General features: G+C 38.7%; 1 protein-coding gene across 3 annotated transcripts in view; it reads left to right on the top strand.

The window, feature by feature from the left end:
- The window catches only part of LOC579418 (sodium bicarbonate transporter-like protein 11), a 77848-nt gene that overhangs the window by 6987 nt on the left and 46711 nt on the right, over window positions 1-24150 (top strand). For all 3 annotated transcript variants that reach the window (XM_030996745.1, XM_030996744.1, XM_030996743.1), the window contains exon 3: window positions 17903-17987. In XM_030996745.1, the coding sequence (XP_030852605.1) occupies window positions 17903-17987 (85 nt within the window). The remainder of the gene's footprint in view (window positions 1-17902; window positions 17988-24150) is intronic.

The raw sequence follows: 24150 nt of genomic DNA, 5'->3' as shown, positions 1-24150 counted from the left end.
CTGGGGAGTACGGTGGAGGGGGCGGTGGGCCGATCGACGGAGAGGGAAGGGCCTCACGAGATTGAATTAGCTCCTGACAGAAAGTTTCCTTCCCTATGGCTATGTTCTGTATCCGGTTAGTCCAGCGTTGATTACACACTCTTGATGAAAGCTCTGCTTTGTAATGGTAGTGTATCAAGAAGACTGCTAGGGCCGTTCACACCCAGAATAAATGAGTTTTAGTCGTGAATTATCTTTCCTTTTGCACCAATTCACACATACGACAAATTGGATCTTATGTTGCCCAAATGCCAAAATTCATTGTTTTGTCTCTTTACAACTCTTGTGGTGATGTTCTGTATCTGGTTTCTCCACTGTTGATTAGACACTGTTGATGAAGCTTCAGTAGTGTAATGGTAGTGTATCAAAAAAAGAATGCAAGATTCATTCAAACTAGAAAAAGCGCATAGAGATGTTATATAATAATGTGATATGCGCTATACAAGAACGGCATGTTATTATTATTATTATTATAATTTTTGCCTGTTTAGGGCCAGAAAAGAATTAACTCTGTGATGAAGTATTTGAGTTAACCCCCTCCTGGCTCCAGACAGACGATACAAAGACTCAAGGAAGATAAGAAATATGGTCATTATAAGCAGGCAGTCATTATGTACAGGCTTCAGTGAGAACCACTGCTCTAGGATTTTTAGTGGTCTTTACAGACAGGTGGTATTACTCAACTGATAGTTACTGAAGTTTAGTTCATTGTACTTGTACTTTGGGTGGTCATGATAATAATGACTTTCATTTATAGAATACACAAACCTCTTTCATAGGCTTCCAAGCAAGCGGAGCTTTATTATGTTTGATATGAAGTATTAAACATTGTTTTTAATAAATCATGAACAATGTTGAAGTGTCTTTTACAATTGTTGTAATCAATTATCAAAATGTTTTCATTGCATAGAGTGTGATGTCCTAGACCTTATCAATGTATGAACGATCTTTGCCCATGTTCATGTAAAGCACATAGCATAGCATGGCATTCCTCTCTCCTCCTAATGATCAAGTCTAAGAAATCACGGGGGTACCTAAGCAAGATAATGTTTGCAATACAATACTTGTCACTATGGAGAGGTTGGTTTATCCATAACGATATGTATTGGGGAAAGGAAAGGCGTGTATGGGTATCTAGAGGGCCAATTACGGCTGAAGTGCGCTTGATGAGTTGGCAAAGTGGCAATTACCAGGCCCTGTCATCCTAAATTTACAGAGGCATCTTCCATTATTGCTTAGTGAGAAAACTTGGCCAGCGGTGGCTGGTTGCAGTGGCGTATCCAGACCTTGGCCTGAGGAAGGAGGGGCAAAACATCTGAAGTTACCAGGCCTGTCGTAATCAGACCGAAGTTGCAAAATAACCAGCTATTTTCAGACTCGGGTTATTTTCCTGAAGCTCGAAGATTGCGTCTTCACCAGACTGATATGCTCATCACAAACTAGCGTTTTTGGGGAAACAAGACCAAGCTTTCTTCGGATATTTTCTAGACCAAATAGCCTGCTACTTGCAACTGCGGGCTGATCAAGATGGCTAATTTGAGATCGGGCCAAGATGTTTTTACTCCCAAGAGACAACTTGTGAGAATTCCCATGGAGACTTGCATGGTTCTAAAGGGCGAAGCTCCGCCCTGATATCAAGTTGATTTTAAAAGCAGAGAAATAAAAGGAACTGATATTGAATCTAGAACGTGTTGCACTCAAAATCTTTTATTGGTAGCTGTCCAGGGTGGATTAATGCTGATTAGTGTGTGCGTTGGTTTCGTGTCCTAGTAAAAGAAGCCAGTCATTGATGAGTGAAAGTTTGATAAAAATCTGATTAAAGATAGAAAAGTTATTCATGTACTATATTGACTTTTTTGGCGATGTTTTCAGGCTACAGCTTGCACGCTTACTCTCAAGAATCAGGCACATGTACTATAAAATTAATAACAAAATGTTGTTCAAATGCTCACCATCAGGAAGAAATCTTGAAGAAATCCTAAAACAAAGTCACTCTTATAAAAATAGAGCTTAATGTATGAACATGGCTACTGCATCTAAACTTGGCATGTATTGCTAGGGGCGACGAATGAGAGTGATGTTTATGTTTGTGAATGTTACTGACAGATTCCCATGGCGTCAGGGTTCCTTGTTTCGGATTGATTATTCCAGTAACATAAGAAAGGAAATGCATGCATCTATGTATATTGCCCAGTGTAAAATGGCTCATCTGTTGCAGGAGCTCGCTTTAGAAATGAGGTTTTTTTTCTTGGGGGCTATTTTGACGCTTTGCCCATCCCCCTTCAGCTCGGAGCTCCAAAGGTCTCTACATTCTTGGTCTTTCCCCCCATGTTTAGGAATATACCACAGGGGCTTTTAGGTGACCTCATTTAATGTTCAGCCATTGAATATCAAGATCTGAAAATATTTATGGATTTTTAGAAAAATAAAATCTTTCAGAAAAAAACTACAACAAACAAATGATGTTGCTTATAAGTATTGGCTTGCATAGTGATGTAGATATACAGCAGGCTTACAGTTACACCATCTGAGAGAGGGGGAATGATGATTTTAAAGATACTTTAATATCTTATAGACATGCAACCAAAGCGATAGTCGATTTATTACCTTCTTCACCAAATAGATTTGCTTCATCTCTTTGTTTCATCTCTTTGTTTCAGTGATAACCAAATTTGTACTGTTTTAATGTATTTATGTGCTATGACTTGTTGAATGTTGTTTAAATGACAGATTGAATGAATCTATTTTCTAAAAAGAAATTAGATCTTATTTTCATGAAAACTTACTTGGGAAGAAAAGAAAGAGAGGCATGAGAATTTTTAGGTCATAGCATTTATGAAGGGGAAAGATATGCCTGTGAAATTTGTTGGAAAAATGTTTGGGGTCGTAATTCCGTTTGAACTATTTGTTCGAATAGGAGTAAGACTTGTATTAATGTAATGAATTGTAGAAGATAAAATTTTTCTGGTGTTTATGTGTGTGTGTGTGTGTGTGGGGGGTGGAGGGGCGGGGTTTTCTTTCTTTAAAAAACATTTATTAACACATTTGTTTGTTCTTTTATATAGTTTGGCTACTGTTTTGTGGTTGACTGTGAATGTACTATATTACTATTTCAATATGCATTGTATATCTGTTTTTCATCTCTGCTTATAATCATTAATGTCTCTAGTCAGAGTACGTGCTTTTCTAATTGTTTTCACATGACAGTAGTTTCATACCACATTATTGATTCACAAAGCAGATAGTCTGAAGTCTGTTCAACTCGTTTCACTTGCTCTGGAGATGTGTGGTTTTGTGGTTTCTTGATGCTAGAAAGATCTATTTCCAGAGATAAATCAAATACAATGATTTCAACACCCACATACAGGGTTTCATCAGTTATTCCCAGACAGAGTTCTCTTGTAACAAGTCATTGACATTAAAACAGCGTCAATGCAGCATGCTTTATACTATAGTACATCTGGGACCCGTTTCACAAAGCCTTTTTCAATGACAAATGACAAAAATCAGTGACAAATCTGCTGATAACCAATCAGAAGCAAGAATTTCAGTAGCTTATAACAAAATCTGTCATTTGTCACTGATGACAAGTTTTGTGAAACGGGTTCCTGAATGAACTGTTTCTTGAAGTAGTCCACTTTTTCAGTATGTTAACATTTTGTTTGCTTTCCTTGCCTCTCTGCACAGTCGCCCATTTGCCACACATGCAATTCTGCACAAAACAATAGGCACCAACTGACAAATGGATTATTTTGTGCAACACAGTGGCTTTGCTTCATCACCCATTTCGAGTCTTGATCTGCTCTATGACAACACTATTACAGATTAATCTTGTAGTGGAAGCAGTAAAATCATGTTGAGCCCTTTAGTATATCTATCCCATGACATGTACACTGTGGCAGAGGGAGATTATTTGTGCGGCATTTAAAGAGTTAATGAGTTGAAGTAATGGACACCTGGTAGAAGTTGAACATTACTGTGATTGGATTAACATGAGTACGACTGTCAAATAGTGACTGGCTGGAATGCTCCCCCAGTGGAGTGGAGTGGAGAGTGTACACTATGGCCCAAATTCAAAAAGGAGGTTTAGATTTAACCCATAGTTTAAACCCTCATTTACTTAACCCATGGATTAAAAAAAGCGCAAAATAAGTGTGACACAGACAAGAGGTCCAATATTAGACACGCGCCAGGCATGGTATGCTTTTTTTGCGCTAATTTTTAAACCATGGGTTATGTAAATAAAAGGTTTAAACCAGTGGTCAAATGTAAACCTCCTTTATGAATTCGGGCCTATAAGAAGCAGAATCATAATTCAATCTAGTGACTGCAGTAATAATAGCCTGCAGAGTGCTCTTTAATTAGGTATTCGTTTTTGTAATCAATATAAGTTAATACATGTAGGTACCTTTATAACAAGAACGTAGTCTTGAGTGAATGTCCTCAAGATTATAGAATGATTAAATCCATCTTCTACCTGAGTAGAGCATGAACATTTGAACTTAAATAGAACTTGTTACATTACATAAAATGCCAAGAGCATCTGTGACAGATGAGTTCATATCTAAAGCAGATAATGATGTACGAGCCTCGTGCACACGTTGCAGTGAAATTGGACATCGTTAACCAGCCAATGTTTATTTGTGTTATCTTTATGCTAACAGTGCTTGTCACATTTTATTCATGATTTATATGTCATGTAAAGAGTTTCTAAATCAAGTTCTTCTCTCGGATAAGTAGTCTTTGATGTAAAACAGTTCATGTGCTTTAGAGGTTTCAGAGGCATATGTACTATTGAGTAATAGACCAATCCTTTCCCTTAAGTCTTTCTATATTAATTCATTACTCATTTAAACTGTAAGATATCTTTAGATGTGAAAATTATCTGGAATGTATAGAGAGCATTTATTTTGTCCCCCACCCCCTCCCTCACACATATATACACACACATTAGTATGACATACATGTACATTTTCGGTTTTCTTTAAAAAGTTTTGTTCTTCAGCTGAAACTGAACTGAAGTGAAAGAAAGTTGTGAAGGAGATATATGCTCTCTTAAACTTATAAAAACCACGAAAAATAATGAGCCACATGTATTGTTAAAATGTTGTTTATAATTTGCACAATGCACACAATTTTAGAGCAGTTTGACTATTACTTGAAACAGCAAATCAAGTTTTAGTTTTTGCCCCGCTTCATGCTTAACTCAAGCAAATATACATGCTGTAATTAGCCCCTATTTCATCTTGCGATATACTTGTAATTTCCACGGCAGTCTTTTCAGAATATAAATCACAGTGGCACACTATGAATAACAGCTTGTCCGTGTCATGACTAGGTCTCTCCCGCCCCCTCCCGCCCCCTCTATCAGTATTCAATATTTTCTTCTTATGTTGGGCACCTTATGTTGTATGATTGATGGCAACTCTCAAGATGTTTGGACATAAACATGAATGATTGATGCCTCCCAAAGATATTTCATGGTGTGCCCTATCAGTATTGCTATCCTGTTTCATTTAGTATTACCTTCACCAGTGGCAAATTCAGGATTCCTTGATTTCCTTTTGCTACTTTGTGTGTATTTATGATAATAACAGTTTGAGCTTTGTTGGGGGGGGGGGGGATGTGCACCTATTGTCCTTAGAGAGATCCACTTCTAACAACTTGCCTTTAAAGATAAACTTGAGTTCTGGTAAAAAAAGAAAATGAATTCTCACAGAATCAATTGAAACTTTTACACTGAATGTTCAAGATTACAAATAAATATCATTTGCCAAACAATTTTGGTAGAAAATGTATACTGGCTGAATAATGAGCATAGAAGGATAAGGAAATCAAGGTAAGCTAGCCCCGGCACCATTGTGTAGTCCCATACACATCTTTCTGTGTACAGTGCTTGTTACTTTACCAAGACTGGGCCAAATTTGTTATGATTTTGATGACTCCAGAACCTTGTAGTACACATCAATACTTACATGCTACATGATCAACTTTTTCTGATCCATTTCACAATGCAATCGGATGACCAGAACCCAACTTTATCTTCAAGTGACTTGGTTTAAATAGTGCTTATGGATATGGTTTACTGCCCTACTATGTCTATAGAAATTTCTTTTGTAAACAAGTTTTTCTTTAACTTGGATTCATTGATATTAAAAGTTAATATACAATCATCCAAATTCAAGCTAATCCTTTCTCAGTAGAGAAGTGGCTTTAGAAGAAGGTTCAGGGTTTAAATCTTTGTAGATTATGATATTTGTAGTCCCTTGGATAGGTCTCCATGCCCTTGGCTTTTTGTAATGTGTCTATCCCTTCAAGCGTGCACTTGCTTTCTGGGGCAATAGATTAACCTATATTAAAGCTGCAACATACTCACTAGCCGATGGCGTGTTGCTATGTGCTGGATGATAGAGGGTAAGGCTGCGACGGGTAGTCGAATGCTCGAGTACCCGCACGGTTGACAACTACTCGGGTACGATTTCTTGTACCCGAATATTCGGCCACAAAAAAAAAAAAAAAAAAAAAAAAATGTCCAGGCCAGTGCTTACCCGTGCCAGGGAGAGCGGCGTCCGCTGGCATGGTACCGTCGGTAAAAATGTTTCCCAACTCAAGCACTGTCAAACTCACCTTTCAGAAACTGGGACCAAATGTCCAGATTTCTGTTTGGACTTGGAGGAAAATGGATTATTCTGCCATCTTTGGTTTTTAAAACAGCATTGTTTACTGTTATTATTCTTATTAAATCGGCGCCTTCAACTGCAACTCAAAGTAAAGTTGCATGCGTTTTCAGCGAGGGACCTGAGAAACTGCCGAAGCGTATGGTAGTGGCAAAAAAAGAAAAAAAAGAAAAAAAATCCAAAAATCAAAAAATTAAAAAAAAATCAAAAAAATTCAAAAAAAATAAAAAAAAATCAAAAAAATTCAAAAAAATTCAAAAAAATTCAAAAAAATTCAAAAAAATTATAAAAAAACATGGCGTCCGAATATTCGAGTATTCGCCTGTGAGCCTGGGAGTGTACTCGGGTACCTCATTACACTGTTGTGCACAGCCCTAATAGAGGGGTTGTATAACTGTATGTGATCCCTACTCCCACCCCCCCTCCCCCCATTTCTTAGATTTGCCTTTGAATTTACATGTAGTTGTGTGGGTACTTGTCTCTTTTGTTTTGCTCCGAAAGCTTTACACTTATAAGTAATTCCTTCCCTTTGACCCTTCCAATACGAGAGAGGTCTCAGACACCTCATGTGACTCAACGGTCCGTTGTTTGAACAGACACGTTTGTTTTATTAGCTCGTTAAAGACAATTGTTTAGTCTGAAAGACTCTTATGCATACATGTAGCTTATATCATCAACATATAAGAGGCCACATGATTGGTGCTGCAGGTCAGACTCGAGAGGGGACTCATTCACACGAGGAGAAACATGGTATAAAAAACACACATATATGCGCATAACAATCCAATCCCAAAAAGGGATGACTTTATAGTGAAAAGGGGTTAAATTGATATCGCTCAGGTGTCATTTGCTTCAATCTTTATTTCCTCAAAGATATCTATCAAGTATTACGGTTGCAAGTAAATTTTGAGTTGGGTTTAGGGTTAGGTACATGCACAGGGTTTAGAACGAGGTTGAAGTTAGGCATTGGTTTGGTGTAAGAAATCATCCTGGGAGTAATTGTTGCCAGAGCATTATAAGTCATAGAACCTCATAGGAATGTGTTCATAATTTAAGGGAGGTGTGTGCTCATGTAAGTTGCATTGAGCTTCAATCACTTCTAAAGGTCACATCACGACCCATTCAGTGCTTGTTCATGCCAAGTCCTACCCAGTGATACAGTTCTCAAACAACATGCCGTCGGCCCTGTAACGTATTAAAGGGGATGTAGCATGGCAAATACACGTCATCTCCGACTACTTTAGGACAACTGCAAGTATACAATCGGACTTGAATAACGGTCAGTGCACGCTAGCGTTTGCAAAAGTTTTCTTCACGCTTTGGTTTCACGTATGTTGCACGCACGTGAATACTGCAGTCGCGTCGTCATATTCATTATTCATATTATACTCGATTGGCTCCGAGTCAGGCCATGGGAAAGACATGTAGTCTTGTCGTGCTACATTCCCTTTAAAAGAGTTACAATGTATTGTTTCTCTTTCAATCAATCGTAACTTACAAGGAATGGTAAATCAATTTTATGAAACAGATAGATACAGAGCATGATAACATATCGTCCTTGTTTTCACGAAGTGACGGTAGTGAGGAAAATCGTAACGCAAAGTGAATGCAATTTTTTTTCACTACCGTCACTTCGTGAAAACAGCGACGATATGATTAACTGCTGCAAGACTGAAGATGCAACAGATTTGTATGACTGATTGTAGGTCAAATTTGATGTAACGTGCTCTATGCTACTACATTTTCTCCTGAACTTTCTCATATTTTTGTATTAAAGCCTTGTATGAAAGTGGCCTTCAAAAAAAAAAACAGAGAATAATCTTTAATGGTGGACAGGTGTCAAGTTTCTCCCCAGCAATCAGACTCTATCAAACAGAATAAATAGATGACGGTGGTTGAGTGAGAGTTAGCCACCATGAATCCTCCCAACATCATGTTTTCACTGTCTCAACAATCATGACAAGCGGGAAGCATACAGAATCCTTCTAAACAACAAAGCATTGATGTCTTGGAAAACCTGATATGTTTAATGCATGTTTATTTCTCTCAAAGCCTATACACGAACATGGAAATTAAAGTGAAAACTACACGTTTTGCTCACTTCAGCTTATTTTCTCTGTAGGAATAGTGACTTTAGACATTTACTTTGTCTTTAAAACAAGTTTATAATTTGTTTGCTTGTTTCAGAGCTAGTGTAGTCTTAATATTTACATTACTTAGAATAACCTCAGTTACAGACACGTTGGAAGAGTTAATAGATTCAAACTTTTATATTTGATGATGATGAATTTTCTTCCAAAGCTGACAAGCTGTCCGATCATAGAGTGTGAAATGGGCTTTATTGCAGACATGGCAACAATGCAGGTTTACGTACCTATAGGTGCATGCATGTTTTTCCCATTTCACATCTGATTACGATAGAAAAAAAATTATGATGGTATCAAATGCCAGAAGATGTTATCTCCCATAATAGAGTAACCTGCTGTCATACGGAGCACCAGACTAGACCCTCTTTTCCTTCTTTTATTCAACTCCTCGTCTTCAGTCCCACAAACCCGAAATAGAGTGTGTGCTAGGGAATGGTTTGCAGGTGTGGGCCTGGGGGCTCTAACACAATTATTACCTCTGACAGTCCAACTGTATCGCTTTGCATGTGTTTTTCCACATCTGATTTCTCGGGCAGGGCCCTCCGGCGATAAAACACTTAGGACTTCTTGTTCTACTGGATGTCTGTCGTTGAGTAAAATGTATGCCCCATCTCAAGCATGGATACATAACTGGCATGTTCTGCCACTCATGCATGTCACATAGGACTGTTCCCATAAACCGTGTGATGCTTGCAGAATTTGATGTGTGCCAATCGCCTAAAAGAATAGTTTGTGTACAGCTAGAATAATATTATGGATATCTATATAGCGCCGGTATCTGCCAGGCTCTGACGCTCATGGCGCTTTACACATATTACCCTGGTTGTAGCCGAGCTGCCAAAGTAACTAGCACTCAAGCATATCAGGTACCTATTTACATGTTCACCTGGGTGGAGAGTGGCAAATGTAGATTAACGTCTTGCCAAAGGACATTAGTGCTGCAGCGGGACTTGAACCCTGTACCTTGTGATCTGCAGTCGGGTGACTTATCCACTAGACCACAACACCTCTATAGAATGGTCCTGATCATCCAGAAAAGGGAAGAAACAAAACTTCACCCAGCTTTGTTTGGGCTAACAGAAATTATTATGAATAAAATGGAGAATAGCAAAAAAATGGCCTACACTGAACCCCAGTCAGATTTGGGTTCTCACAGGTCAATATTATGTTACTGGAGAGTATTCAAACCTGCAAAATCTCTATACAGAAGTAATATTTTAAGCTCATATTTTTAATAATGTATTACGACATGGAACCCCTAACATACAGAGCAAAGTATTTTCTTGTGATCGGTACACTTACAGAGAAGGTTGAGTTCTGGGAAGAGGTGAAAAATTATTAGTGAGCGTATTAAATGCAAGTGTGGAAGAACATTAGATAAAACATGTTCCCTGAAAAGCATGGCTCTTCAAATGCCTTAATATTCTAAATATGGCATGTAACATCATAAAATTCGGGAAGGATTTTTTCGCCACATGTTCGTTTAGTCCCATATACATCTTTCTGTGTACAGTGCTTGTAACTTTATCAAGACTGGGCCAAATTTCTTAGCATTTTGATGATTCCAGAACCTTGCAATACACATAAATACTTATGCTAGATGATCAATGTTTCTGATCAATTCCACAACGCTTTCACAATGCAATCGCTTGAACAGAACTCAACCTTCTCTTTAAATTTTGACTTGGCTGTGATGTACAACCTCAGCTGGCATGCCTTTCCAGCCATGCATCACACGGGACAGTTCTTATGGATGTGATAACATTTTTCTTTAAAACTTTAAATTCACTTGACAGTGATGTTCAACCTCTTAGGTACACGAGGCATTTTATGCATGGCGGCATAGAGCTTTATGAGACTGTTTTTGCACAGCTGTGAGACATTGTTATTGATTACCAAGAAGGCAATGCTCTTCACGATACACTGCAGGATGACCGACAGTCTCAAGAATGTTGGAATACATTGCACAATGTATGATATCTCTATAGGAAAGGCCACACTGCCATAGACAATGTTTCAATTTTATACATTAGCTTGCGGGTGCACCATGTGAGAGAGAGAGAGGGAGGATTGAGGATACATTGAGGATCTTTCTTGAGGGTGTGTAGTCCTGAAAAGGACTGTTGGTGTAGTCTTGAAAAAGACTGTTGGTTATCTTTCTTAGCTTATAGTTCTAAGGAGAACTATAGTGCAGTCCAGCTTTTTGTTTTAACTAAATCTTCTTGAGGAATATTTGTCGGAGCATGCTGGAAAGTGATATCTCCAGGTTATGGGAATATATTTTGCATCTCCTGCATGAAAACTTGTATGGCACCTTTTTCCTTAACCATGATACCAAACGATGGCAGGGGTAGAGCAGTGGTCTCGTAACTGGGATGTCCCAGGTAGGAAACCAAGTCTATGTGCTCATTACCAAGTCCCTTGGAGAGGACTTAAAGTCCTCGGTCCCCTGGTTGCTTACTTGCACGCATACACATGCTTTCTAAGTAGTCAGGATCAAACTAAACCAAACCACATACCAGAACTTAATATCGCAGTCACACCAAATAGACCGATACCAGACTGACAACAGGCTGATCGGAAACAGTGTAGGGGGGGGGGGGGGGGTGTTTCACAAAGATCCTAAGTAGAACTTAACTCTAAGTTGGACTTAAAAATTATGGACAGCCATTGGAGTCTTAAAATGAAATATATTCAAAAGCAGAAATTCAAGTATTTTTGACTTTTTATAAATTCCACATCCAGAACATGAAATCTCCTTGATGATAGAAAATATGAATGATTTGAATAAACAATTAATGCCTTTCAAAATAACTTTTACAAAATATTTTCAAAGATGCTAATGGCTTTCCATAATTATTAGGTCCAACTTAGAGATAAGTTCAACTTAGGATCTTTGTGAAACACTCCCCTGATTAGGTGTGGCGGTGTGACTGCAGTATTTAATTGTTTAGAGCCAGAAGGGCATTAATTCATAGTTTTCACACATAGACAAAACCCTTCTTGCTCTCAGCAGATGCAGTACATTTGCCCCCCCCCCCCCGTGTGAAATGCCCTTGATTGAATGCCTGATGTATCAACAGGGAATCACTCCTAATCCCCAACATTATCGGCTTTTCCAGGACCCTCTGTTCAAGGTCTATTGATTTCTAAGTGCTACCCTTGGCTCTATACTTAGTAGGGGCACATGGCAAAGCATAATCAACCTGGCATTGCATGTGGTAAGGACGAGTGACAGACAGCCTTTCACCTGGATCAAGCGTTATATACCCCAGTCACTCTGCCAAACCTGACTCCAGGGGGGTGTTTCACAAAGCTCCTAGGTTGAACTTATCTCTAAGTTGGACTTAACAGTTATGGAAATATTTTGTAAAAGTTGTTTTAAAAGGCATACAATGTTGATTAAAATCATTCATATTTTTTATTATCTTGGGAGATTTCATGTTCTTGATGTGGAATTTATGAAATTCTGAGATACTTCAATTTTTGCTTTTGAATATCTTTCATTATAAGCCCACAAATGGCTCTCCATTATTTGTAAGTCCATCTTAGAGTTGAGTTTGAATTAGGATCTTTGTGAAACAGCCCCCAGAACAGACTTATTCTTGGCCATTCGGCTTGATGCAATGTTATCTTCGGTGTGATGTCTGGCATCAGTCTTATGGGTGTCACTGGGGTATAAGCTGTGGTAGAGATTGGGTAGATCTATGCATAAAATTCATGAAATGTGGTCCCTGAGGGAGGGAGGGAGGGAAAAGAGAGGGAGGGGGTAGAGAAAGAGGGAGGTGGGAAAGAGAGGGAGAGAGAGAGAGAGAGAGAGAGAGAGAGAGAGAGAGAGAGAGAGGGTGGGGTAGATGGAAAAGAGAGGTTGGGGAGAGGAAACAAGGAGCTGGTGAGGTTAGCAGGAGAGGGGATGAATGCAAATTGAACAAGATATTTTACCTTCACTCAAATAATTTTAGTCACCTTAACTTCATTTTAAATGAGCTTAGCTAAAGTTGCCTTATACGTCTTGTCATTTTAAGAGTGGCTTTAGGGGCACTTGGTAAAATGCAGGATAGCTCCTGGGCCCTGGATAATGCCTGGGGTTGTAAAGTGGTACCTTGTCTGAATATATAGCGCTTAGAGACTTCGGTGGTAAGCGCTTTATAAGTAACGTTTTTTTTTATTATTATTATTATTATTATATAAGGTTTAAAGAGTTCCAGTAAAGAGCAAAAATAAAAACAGAAATCCACTGCAACAATGACCAATTAGTTGAACGTATGATACATTTTAGTGAATCAGATCTGCAGAATAAGTCTGATGTAAAATGAGCTATTGCTGATCAATCGTTAGAAATAATGCAAGGCATTTTGTAAAAATCTTGATGCATGCCGTCTTCATATACGTGCAAGGCCATTTCTTGTTGTCCCATGTGCAAATATCCGTGTTGGCTAATTTTAGGATATTAGTTTTTGTTACTTGTTTACAAGCTTGTGATGATTACATGAGAAAAAGTTCAAAATATTCTTTGTTTTAAAGCATCCGTACAAAGCAAAGTTTGAGATTGGCATAACATATTAGGAGACATGTGTGGGATACAGCTTGTGTAGAAAATTAGATCGGGATTACTTTCGATCCTGCATTATTTATCCCACTCTCAAGAAAGACACAGCGGTTCACAGTGCGTGTATCCGCTGTCGCTGAGGCGGTATAAATTGCAGCCTCTCACGCATTCCCAGCGGCCCAAGATCCCGGCCTGCCCAGGGTTCGCATGATGTAGCTTGATATATATCAGCCTTGTCGCCTCCATCCTCTAGTATAGCTCTTAAGATTCAAACCCCATTTTAGCCAGTACCTCTACATTTGCGAGTTTTTCTCTTTTATAGTTGCATAGGCAGGGTTGTAGCTACAGCAAGAGGAAGGGCATGAATGTGCCCTCCCCCATTGAATGGCAGAAAAAAAGAAAGGAAGAAGAGAGAGAGAGAGAGAGAGAGAAAAAAAAAGAGAAGGGAGAGAGAGAGAGGAAGAAAGAGGAAGAGAGTGTGAGAGAGGGAGAGGGAGAGAGAAAGAGAGAGACAGAGAGGGGGAGGGAGGTAGAAGGGAGAAGGAAAAGGAATGTAAACACTTATATTATCCTTCTATACAATACCCTTGATGATTTTCAGTTCATCTCTTTTGTATGCCCCCCCCCCCCCCCATGATCCCATTTCCCCTTTATGACCCACGCTATGCCTCTAAAAGTTTTTTTTTTCTCTCCTCCTTACAACTCTCACAAATTAACAAACAACAAAAAATAATTCTGAAATGTTAAATGAGAGGAAATCCCTTACACCTGCCCACACACTTAAATGAATGAAGTATCTCATTTCTATAGAAAGTGAGAAATGCCTTGTGTTTCTCCACTCGTCTCTTTATCTGCAGTAGATATGAACATGCTATTGCATGTACAGTCTTTGTGCAGTATTCACAGAGCAGACTAACATGATTACACACATGTTTGAACTTGATGTCATCATTTCACACACATCAAAGTCATAAGTCTTATCTACTTTGATAGGCGTAGATAGCTTGATAGATGGATGGACAGACAGACAAACAGACTGACATACAGGGCAGGAGATACACACGTGCAAAAGTAACATGATTACACACTTGGAAGATGTGTCTTTTGGTTTGATGTCAGTGTTATGAACCACATCATTGTTATGCTGTGTTGGGTTCACTGATATGTACATATTGTTGGAAGGAGGGAGGAAGGAAAGAAGGGAGGGAAGGAGGGTGAAGGAAGGCAGGGGGAGAGAGGGGGAAGAAGGGAGGGAGGGAGGGAGGGAGGGAGGGAGGGAGGGAGGGAGGGAGGGAGGGAGGGAGGGAGGGAGGGAGGGAGGGAGGGAGGGAGGGAGGGAGGGAGGGAGGGAGGGAGGGAGGGAGGGAGGGAGGGAGGGAGGGAGGGAGGGAGGGAGGGAGGGAGGGAGGGAGGGAGGGAGGGAGGGAGGAAGGAAGGAAGGAAGGAAGGAAGGAAGAAGAAAGAAAGAAAGAAAGAAAGAAAGAAAGAAAGAAAAGAAAGAAAGAAAGAAAGAAAGAAAGGAACAAGGACGGGAGGAAGGGGAGGGAAGGAACAAGGATAGGAGGAAAAAATGAAGGTAAGGAGGGAAGAAGAGAGTTTAGTTCGTGTAGGACACCATCACAGAGCAAGTGTCGTAAAACTATTGGGTTCATTTCGGTCATTGCCATATAAACCCACCTAATGGGGTTCCCTAAGTATGACACATCAAAACTAATTCAAACTGGCATACCCGTAAAGGTACGAGTACTGCACATTAAAATAGACCATCAATGGCGGATTATCCTTCATAAATTGCTTGCCCGACAGACAGACTTGCTTGCCCTTGTGTATCGGGCAAGGTCTTTTCCATGCGCTTGACCTTAGACAGTCAGTTTAAAGCCAGAAGGGCGTTAACCCATATGCTCTAACACAGAGTTCACACACTGTTGGCTCTTCGCAGTGACATGTACATTAAGACGGCAGTGGGTACAGACCAGTGCCCTAGTGGGAATGCACCCCTTTTATGACGTCAATAGAAACCGAGTGGTATGATTGATGACACAGAGTACGATCGTCACCATGGCGGGCAGGGCGGGCTAGCTACCCATTTTCTGCTCCAATTAGGGCTTTAGCCATATTTTCCCATTTTCCTTTGTCTCCCTCTCTGTCTTTGATCACATGATTTTTATCGGCATAATGGCAATTTGGCCGCAGGATGTGCTAATGCAGGTCCAGAAGTGCCGACAGGACTCGAGTCAAAACAAACAAAATGTTTGGAAATTGTTTTCAGTGACCCATTTTATATCAAAAGATAGAAGTTATATTTGGCTTGTACTGGCATCTTATCAAATTGCCAAGCAAAACTTCATGTTGAAATGTATTAACATGATGTTTGATTTGAAGAATTTGCCTTGAGTACATGACGTTTGGGCTGTAAATACACATCTATTGCTTGAGGCATTATTTTCATGTTTAGAACATACAAAATATTGTTTTGGCATGAAAAGTTGCTCAGATAAAAGAATATAAAAGAAATGTATTTTTTTCCTCTATAAATTGCCTCTTTTCCCTGCATTCTTAACTATTTTGGGCTATTTCCAAAATGATTTTGTCCTCTTAATTAGTCATTTATTCCTATATTATTCTTTTGATTTTTTAACAAGATATCATGTATAAAGAGCAGGAAGGAGTTTAACTCTGCTAAAATTTCTGGCTGCCAACGGATGATATGTTCCTTTGTTTCTTTCACCGTCATTATGATATTAATATTTTGGTTAATCTTTCAAATACAATATCATTAAGTTTGTTAACATTTTATTTAATATTTGTGATATTCTGCCAGAGAAAGCGAAGTGCATACTAGGTAAGAATGAGAAAGTGTAGCCAGCGGATTAAGCATCAGAGACATTGATTGATTGATTGAAGAAAGGGAGATGTGGGGGAGGAAGAAAAAAGAAAGAGGGAAGCAGGGTGGGGGGGGGGGGGGGAGACAAGTACAAACTGACACTAGTTCAGTTTCCTTTTTATTTGGTGGGGGGGGGGGGCGTGGATGATTGTGATCTTAAATCAACATGCACATCGTGAGGTTAGTAAAAAAAACATAGCATTGTAGTTAAAGATAAAGCGAGAGATACTTAGAAGAGAGAGAGAGAGAGAAAGAGAGAAAGAAAGAGAGAGAGAGAGAGGGGGGGGGGAAGGGAGGGATGATAGGCTAACAAGTGGGAGCTTCCTGTTTCTCCATCATCTCAAGATGTCTGCCAAAATGTCACTGTGTCGGCAGTAGTGATGAATGCGTTACATGAAGAAGGCAGATGGAAAGAGAAATGGTGAGATGGAAAGAGACAGACAGACAGGAAAGAGAATGACAGATACAAAAAGAGGTATTGGGAGAGAGGGGGTAATGAGAAAAATAAACAGAAGAGAGAGAGAAGTGAAGAGATTGAGAGATGAGAACAGAAGAGAGGGTGAGATATTGAGAGAGAATGAATGAATGAATGCAAGATACAGCAGGGAATTCAAGAGTGGTTCGTCTATTCACAGTTTCTATGTGTTCTGATCCCTTGCTTAGGAGTAGGCAAATATACACAAGCATTCAGAAATCAAACAAATTCAACACCTCTGCATACCCCAGAACAAGTTTGTCTAGTGTCTTATAGTGCAATCGAAATTTGCATTTATACCTTTCTCTTTCTATCTCCATTTAGCTGACTCTGTTCCTATCTTTCTTCCTCTCTCTCTCTCTCTCTCTTTCTTTCTCTCTCTCTCTCTCTCTCTCTCTCTCTCTCTCTCTCTCCTCTTCACCCGCTTCCTGTCTTTTTAATTTCTACAGGTGCGAACACATCTCTTTCTTCCCCCCCTCTCTCTCTCTCTCTCTCTCTCTGTCTGTCTTGTCTCTCTATTTATCTATCCATCCATCCATCTAGCCCCACTCCCTCTTTCCATCTTTCCCTCTATCTTAAATTTCTACAGGGTTTTCACATCTTTGAAAACCCTTTGCAGCCAGGGAGAGGAATACGTGTATATCCCCCAATTGCCTCCATTCTAATGTTCAAAGGGATAACGCAGACACGTTTCAATATATCACATTTCGGTATCAAGAAGGGTATTAACTCTATGTTATAGCTTTTAAGTTAATGCCCTTTTGGCTCTTAAATACCAGATGCTAGGATTTTCTTTTTAGGTCAAATTTTAAGGTGCTTTTTCACTTTGAATGTAGTACAGCCGCAGAGAATCATACAGTTGTATCTTTTCTTCTCCCCCCCCCCCCCATTTTGTTTTCTGTCTCTTACCTGTAGGGAGTGATCAGAAATTCCACCAGAAAAACAAACAAAGTTGTATTTTAGTGAGATTGACAAAGAAATTGTAACTCCCACTGTAGTCTGTAGTATGATAGGGTATGAGTCTTCAAAAATAACATTTGCATAAAATGTTTCTATGTAAATGATTTTATGTTGTCTATAGTCTAAACCATATTCGGTACTAATTTGTATCTCTTTGTTCTCTTTATACAGTTCATGTACTTGCTAAGACTGTGCAAGGCACCAGTACAAGCGAAGGCGGAGGTTTCGACTATGATCAGTCGTGGATATGTGCATTGTAAGTATTATTCATGTGTCACTGCACTTGCTATTCCTTGTAAGTTATACCCCATGATTGTATTCAAGCCATGCAGCTTGATGGACTTAATGTTTCTATTTCAAAGGTAGAATACCCCTTTTTTGTCTGTTGAGAGGCGGGAGGGGGGGGGGGTAATTCATATTTTTTTTTACACAGATTCAATATCTTTCTGGCTATAAGCTTCTTCTTTCTTTTTAAATGTTGTTTCCTTCTTGATTTTCTTTTCTTACTAGACACTTCTTATCCCACGGCATAGTAGACTATACAAAAATACATGTATTCATTTTGTGTGTTGTCTAAAGGCATGAAGCATTATTTAAAGTTGCTATTTAACTTTAACGTGGTCTTGAGATTCATTTTTTTAAAAATTGTTTGCTCAAGAATGTAAGGAAAAAATCTTGGAAATGTATAAGGATAATTATTTGTGAGGGAGAAATTAATTACATTAATTTGTAGTTCTATTAAAATTCTATAAAAATTCTAGTTTCAGTAATAATCTAATTAAGTTTTAATAACATCCTCATTGAAATTCATAGTTTATTAAGACTGTGAATTATTTACTAACTGTAACAATCTGATAAGGTACAATAATTCCACTTTATTAGGAAAAATCAATATACATGATTTTCATTAAGACCAATATATATTCTGTTGGTACTCTTATATCACTGATGTCATTATTTAAACATAGGATTTCCTTTAAAGAAATCTCCAAACTCCATATACCTGCCTTCCATATTAGCTTGAATAGACTTTTCAACATGTCTTTCAAATGTTGAATTCAGTACTTTTAAAGATAGTTTTGAAATTGGGTATAGTTAAAAAACAAAAATTAAATACAAATGAAGCCCATAAAATCTGGAGAAATGTACACTAAAATAGTATAAAATATAATCATTGATGTTCTGTGAATGGACATAAATTCAAATTTATAATATAAGCTTGTCGTGTTCTTGTCCATTAACTGGGCAGCTTATAGGCAAACACATGCAGTGTACAAGCTATGCTAGACTGACTCGGCAGTAATATGCAATCCTGTCAAATAAAATTTTCAAAGCCATTACAATTGAGGAGGCTTATCAATTGTGAAGGTCGTTATTAATGAAGATGATAGATAGTGATATACGAGACAGTGTACGGGATGAAGTACAATGTCATGAGGCAATGACTTTGACATTTAAAATAATTCTACCTTTCTGCTTTAATCATCAAAGCCACATACACAATCGAGCATTTATGCACTTTATTTATGTGAATGTCATAACGTGTTTTATCCTCAATACTTTTATTCTTCTCCCCCCCCCCCCAATATTTTGATGTGGTGGTATAATTGTATTTCAAATAGTTTTTTTAATTTACAAAGATGCTAGGTATTAAATTCTTTATTTTACAGGATAGAACAGAAGCAACCATTAGGGTCAAATTCATGTTCCATTTTGAATTATAGCTTGTATACTTCTTGATGTTTAATTTTCAAATATACATCTAACATTGAATTTGTTAACGTCTTTCAAATCATCATCTTAACCCCAACCCCCCTCATTAATTTGCTGTTTTGTAATATGAAGATAGATGGATGATGCGCATTGTACTTAAGCATTCTGTAAGAGACATTTCATAACATATTCTTTTTGGGAGTGAATTAGTGTCTGAGCTATGCATGATGTTGGAGAAAGATAACTGATGCTTAATATATGTGTACATATAACCAGAGTTATAAGAACTAAGTAGCATAGTCACTGACATTTCATAATCATATCTTTAGCCAGAGACTTAGTTGTTGAGCTGCGCGCCATATTAAAGATTACTATGACCTTTATCATTAAGTCTGAACGATGCTCATTAAAGCTGTCTCTTCTCTTCATATACATTCAGAAAGTTCAAGACTGCATATTTTAGGAACATGATGTCCCCTCTCTTGTAAACACCCTGTGTGTGCCCCTGTGTGATGCTATAGAAAAGTGATGCATATAAATGTAATCAACTTGAATTGCCAACATTATGTCACAGACATGTTCATATCTATATTTGCATCCAGTGTTTGAGCTGTGCTTAATGAATTCAATTACTTTAACCTCTATTGTTCAGTTAGGATGATGCTAATTAAGCTGTCTGTTCTCTTCCCGTACATCCAAGGTTATTGTAATTCCATTGCTTCATTCCATTTTACTTATTCATCTTCATCATCCCAGGTTTAATATTGTCTATTTACTTTTCTCCCCCTCCTTTACATTCTTCCTATCTTTTTCTTCTTTTCCATTTTGTTCGCTCGCGTTCTTCCGTTCTTTTTTAATTCTAATTCTTTGTTCTCCTCCCTGTTCCCCATCTCTGCATTGTCCAACATATTTCTCTACATGTAAGTTGGATTTCCCTTGAGATAGTGTATAAATACATTTAGATTCTCGGCATTCATTCCTACCTTCTTCATTTTGAAATTGTAATTACTGATTTTAAGTTACACTGTAGTTTGCGGAACTGTAGGGGCAAGTGAAGACAGGCCCGGAATGCATTATTCTAAGGGTAATGTTGGTGCATCTCAAAGAGTAATCCAATTTGTATTCAGTGGCAAACAAAGATGCGTCCGGAACGCAAAAGCCAGATATGAGGGTAGTCCAAAAGTGTAGTTAATCATGATATGATTATTATTTTACATAACCATTGACGTATAACCATAACCAGAGCTGCCAACTAGTACGGATTTTCCGTAATTGGTACGGAAATCAACGGCAATTACGGAAGCACGGAAACCCCTTCAAAAATTACGGATTCCCCGATTTCTGGACATGCCTATGTATTAACACATGCATTATGCATATGCGAGTGTTTTAGCGGTAATGATCGCGATACTTCCCGGGCCTCGGCCCGGTGGTTAACTTTTGAGCGCACGGAAATATCATCCGCGCCTCAGCCACGACCACTGCACACACATGTAGCTACCATCGAAAGATATGCACACCGCCCTGCCTATATGGGCTGCGTGTGCTAGCTTTCAGCATGCAATATATATCGGGGAGACGGCAAACTCGTCCCAAGTCCATTTAGCCACCTTGCAAACCAACCCGTACGGTACCATGTCCATGTGTAGTTTATAGCAGGTCTACAATTTTTTTCCCCTTAGTGATGGGTTCTCATTGTTATGATAATAAAAGTACGACTCGACTAATGATGAAGATGATGATGATGATGATGATGATGATGATAATTGTCATAAGGAAAATGAATGTACTTCCTTGATTAAACTTGAATTTATATTCAACAATTATTGTCATTGTGTTTTATTTCACATTATTTGTTGGATCATGTTTATTCATTTCATTTTATTCATATACCCCTTTTCATTGTTGATAACAAAATATGATACACGAATAAATTTTGAATGAGCTGACACACAAAGTTTTGACCGATACGAAAGCGCATGCATGGTGGATGTGCTGAAACAAGTGGCACGATATTTATCTGGGCGAAATATGCATTGGCCTAGTGTTACACTACCGCATGTGCAGCAGGTCGGCCGTGGTCGCGTCAAACTTCGAGTAACCGACGGAGAAAAATGACTTCAACTTCATCGAAGAAGCGTTCTAAAAAACTGCAAACCTTCTCAGGTGATTACACCAAGAAATGGTCATGCATTGTTCCGTCGAAAAGGAATACAAACAGTGCCTGTTGTACACATTGCTCATCCGATTTTGGAATTGGTCATGGCGGTTCGAACGATATCCAGGTAGGCCTACATCTGAAGTCGGTGAAGCACCGGACTGCAGCGGCGGAGGCAAGTTCCAATTCCCGCAGTCATGACATCGCCCAGTTTTTCGTCGCAAAGGACAATTCTGTCACGAACGCCGAAGTGAAGTTTACTCAATTTTTGATAGAGCACAACATCGCTGTTAACATCTATGTTAATTGTAAAAACCTGAAGTGAATATACACACGTAAGTGAAACAGGGTAATGATACATCAATCCTCTAATAACCATTGTTTTTTTTATAGCACTTAAAATGATGTTATACTTATAAACAGAATGTTCTTGTTTTTACTTCAAGTCCTGTCATTCAGAGTGATGCTATTACCATGGTACTAGTAGTTTGTGTTGTGGTGTTGTGTGCAGCTCTACAATGTACGTGCAAATGCAGTCTTCTTGATGTTGAAAGCGCCGCGCTTGAAATTACTGATTTCCATCCAAAATTACTGATTTTTAGCTTTCAGATTACTGATTTTGGTTTCAGAGGTTGGCAGCTCTGCATAACCATCAATGTATACATGTAGGGGTATGAGCTACATGTATTCTATGTTTATGTCTTAAATTCTATGTTTAGTAGTCGTTATTTTACCTGACTGCTAAGAAAGCATAAATACTTGTTAGTAAGCAACCAGAGGACCGACGGCTTTACGTCCACTCCGAGGGACCTGGTAATGAGGATTAATGCCTTTTCAAAGGGCACTAGCACATCGACTTGGTTTTCGAACCCGGGTCACCGGATTACGAGACCACTGCTCTACCAACTGAGTTATCATGCCTCCAGAGTCCACGTACATCTTAAGATCCTGATAAAATGGTTCTGCTTTTATTCAATAATATACATTTTAGGCAATCATGTATTTGGGGGAACAGGGCGCATCTTTAAGTGTTACTCCACTTTGCTGAGCTCCCTAACTGCCACTCCTTATCAAGATCATTTTTCTTTTTCATGTGATAAGCAACAGTACCAAGCAGCAAACAAAATGCAAGGCAGTGAAAAGCAAGTTTTCCCTTGAGAAGATCTTATAGAGCTGTAGAAATCCTTATGTAGGGAGCTCTGGTCAATTGAAAACAAGAAAACTGATGCAAAGAATTTTTACTTTCACTACTAGAAATCATAAAAATGCTCCTGAAATAAATCAAGTAAGCCATCTCTACACTGAAACCATGACAGATATGTTTGATTTGTTCCATTAGAGCATTATCCATCTCGTCTTTCTTAAATAAAAAACCACTTTGTGTCATACGCTTGGCAGATGATGATATATGCACGTATTTAAACGACCCTCAAGGGAAGATTATTCACAGAGTTATGTCCATATTGTCTCAGACGTCAGTGTTTACAAAATAGTAATTTCTTGGACAAGAGCATGAAAAGGGTACAGTTTCCTGATTGCTGTGCTGTCCCTATTACACATTTTATATTGACTGAAGAAAAATAATGAATTGCATTTCATTTTCTCTGCCGAGAGCAAGAAGGAAGTTAAATTTATGAAAAGTGCTATAAGTCAACAGTATTGATGGATGCCCTTCTGGCCCTCAACAGACAACATGAACAGTGCTAGTAGCAGCTGACCTCCAGCGATAACAAAAAAACTATTTAAGAAATAACAAATAGAAAGAAAAGAGATATAATTGGAAGACACTGAAATATGCAAAAGTCAAACACTTGTTCTATTTTTATGTCAGAAAGGTGTTTTAAAATGGAATATATTCCCAGGTCTGTCATATATGCTCACAGATGAGACAATTCCCAAGTCATTCACTCTGACAGATGGAGGCTGAGAATCAAGTAATTTAGCCAGATAAATCTGCCTGCGTGTGAAATTGGCTTGGAATCCCGTCTTGGGCCATTCACGGCTCCCGTACGTCTACCAGTGGAGTAGTCCAATAAATGGCCACTAGCTCCTTTATCGGTTCGCTGGGTCACTGGAGGATAGCGAAAAGGGGGGCAATTAGGGACCAATTGAATCGTTTGGTAGCAGGTGCTTCCTACACATGAGATTTCGCAGCCAATACATCATCTGCACTCCTAAAGTGCGACTAATCGGCATCGAGAAGGGATCACAATCGCCACCAATTGAACAATTACTCCAGATTTGAATAGTGGAGGAAAATGGTGAGATGTTGTTGTTGGTTTTTATGGCATTTTCCATCGTCGTTGGATGATTTTGCGACATGAGAGTAGCAGCAATGCCCTTTTAATGATGGAGATAACTTTTGGAGATAGCTTTTGGAAATATAAAGGGTTGCATTAAATATAGAAATTAACATTGACTATAATGTCTTACCTTAATTCAAGTTGACTTTGCCTGTAACAGAGGATGCCTCATTCATTTTTCATTGTGAAGGTTCACAAGAAGTTTAATGCTCAAATTAGTGTATTTGTTTCTCTCATTGTTCTGC

The sequence above is a fragment of the Strongylocentrotus purpuratus genome, unplaced genomic scaffold, assembly GCF_000002235.5.
Source record: "Strongylocentrotus purpuratus isolate Spur 01 unplaced genomic scaffold, Spur_5.0 spur5_scaffold_3, whole genome shotgun sequence".
NCBI classification, from domain to species: domain Eukaryota; kingdom Metazoa; phylum Echinodermata; class Echinoidea; order Camarodonta; family Strongylocentrotidae; genus Strongylocentrotus; species Strongylocentrotus purpuratus.
Note: the sequence above shows the minus strand (reverse complement) of the source record. Positions and strands in the feature narration are given on the sequence as shown.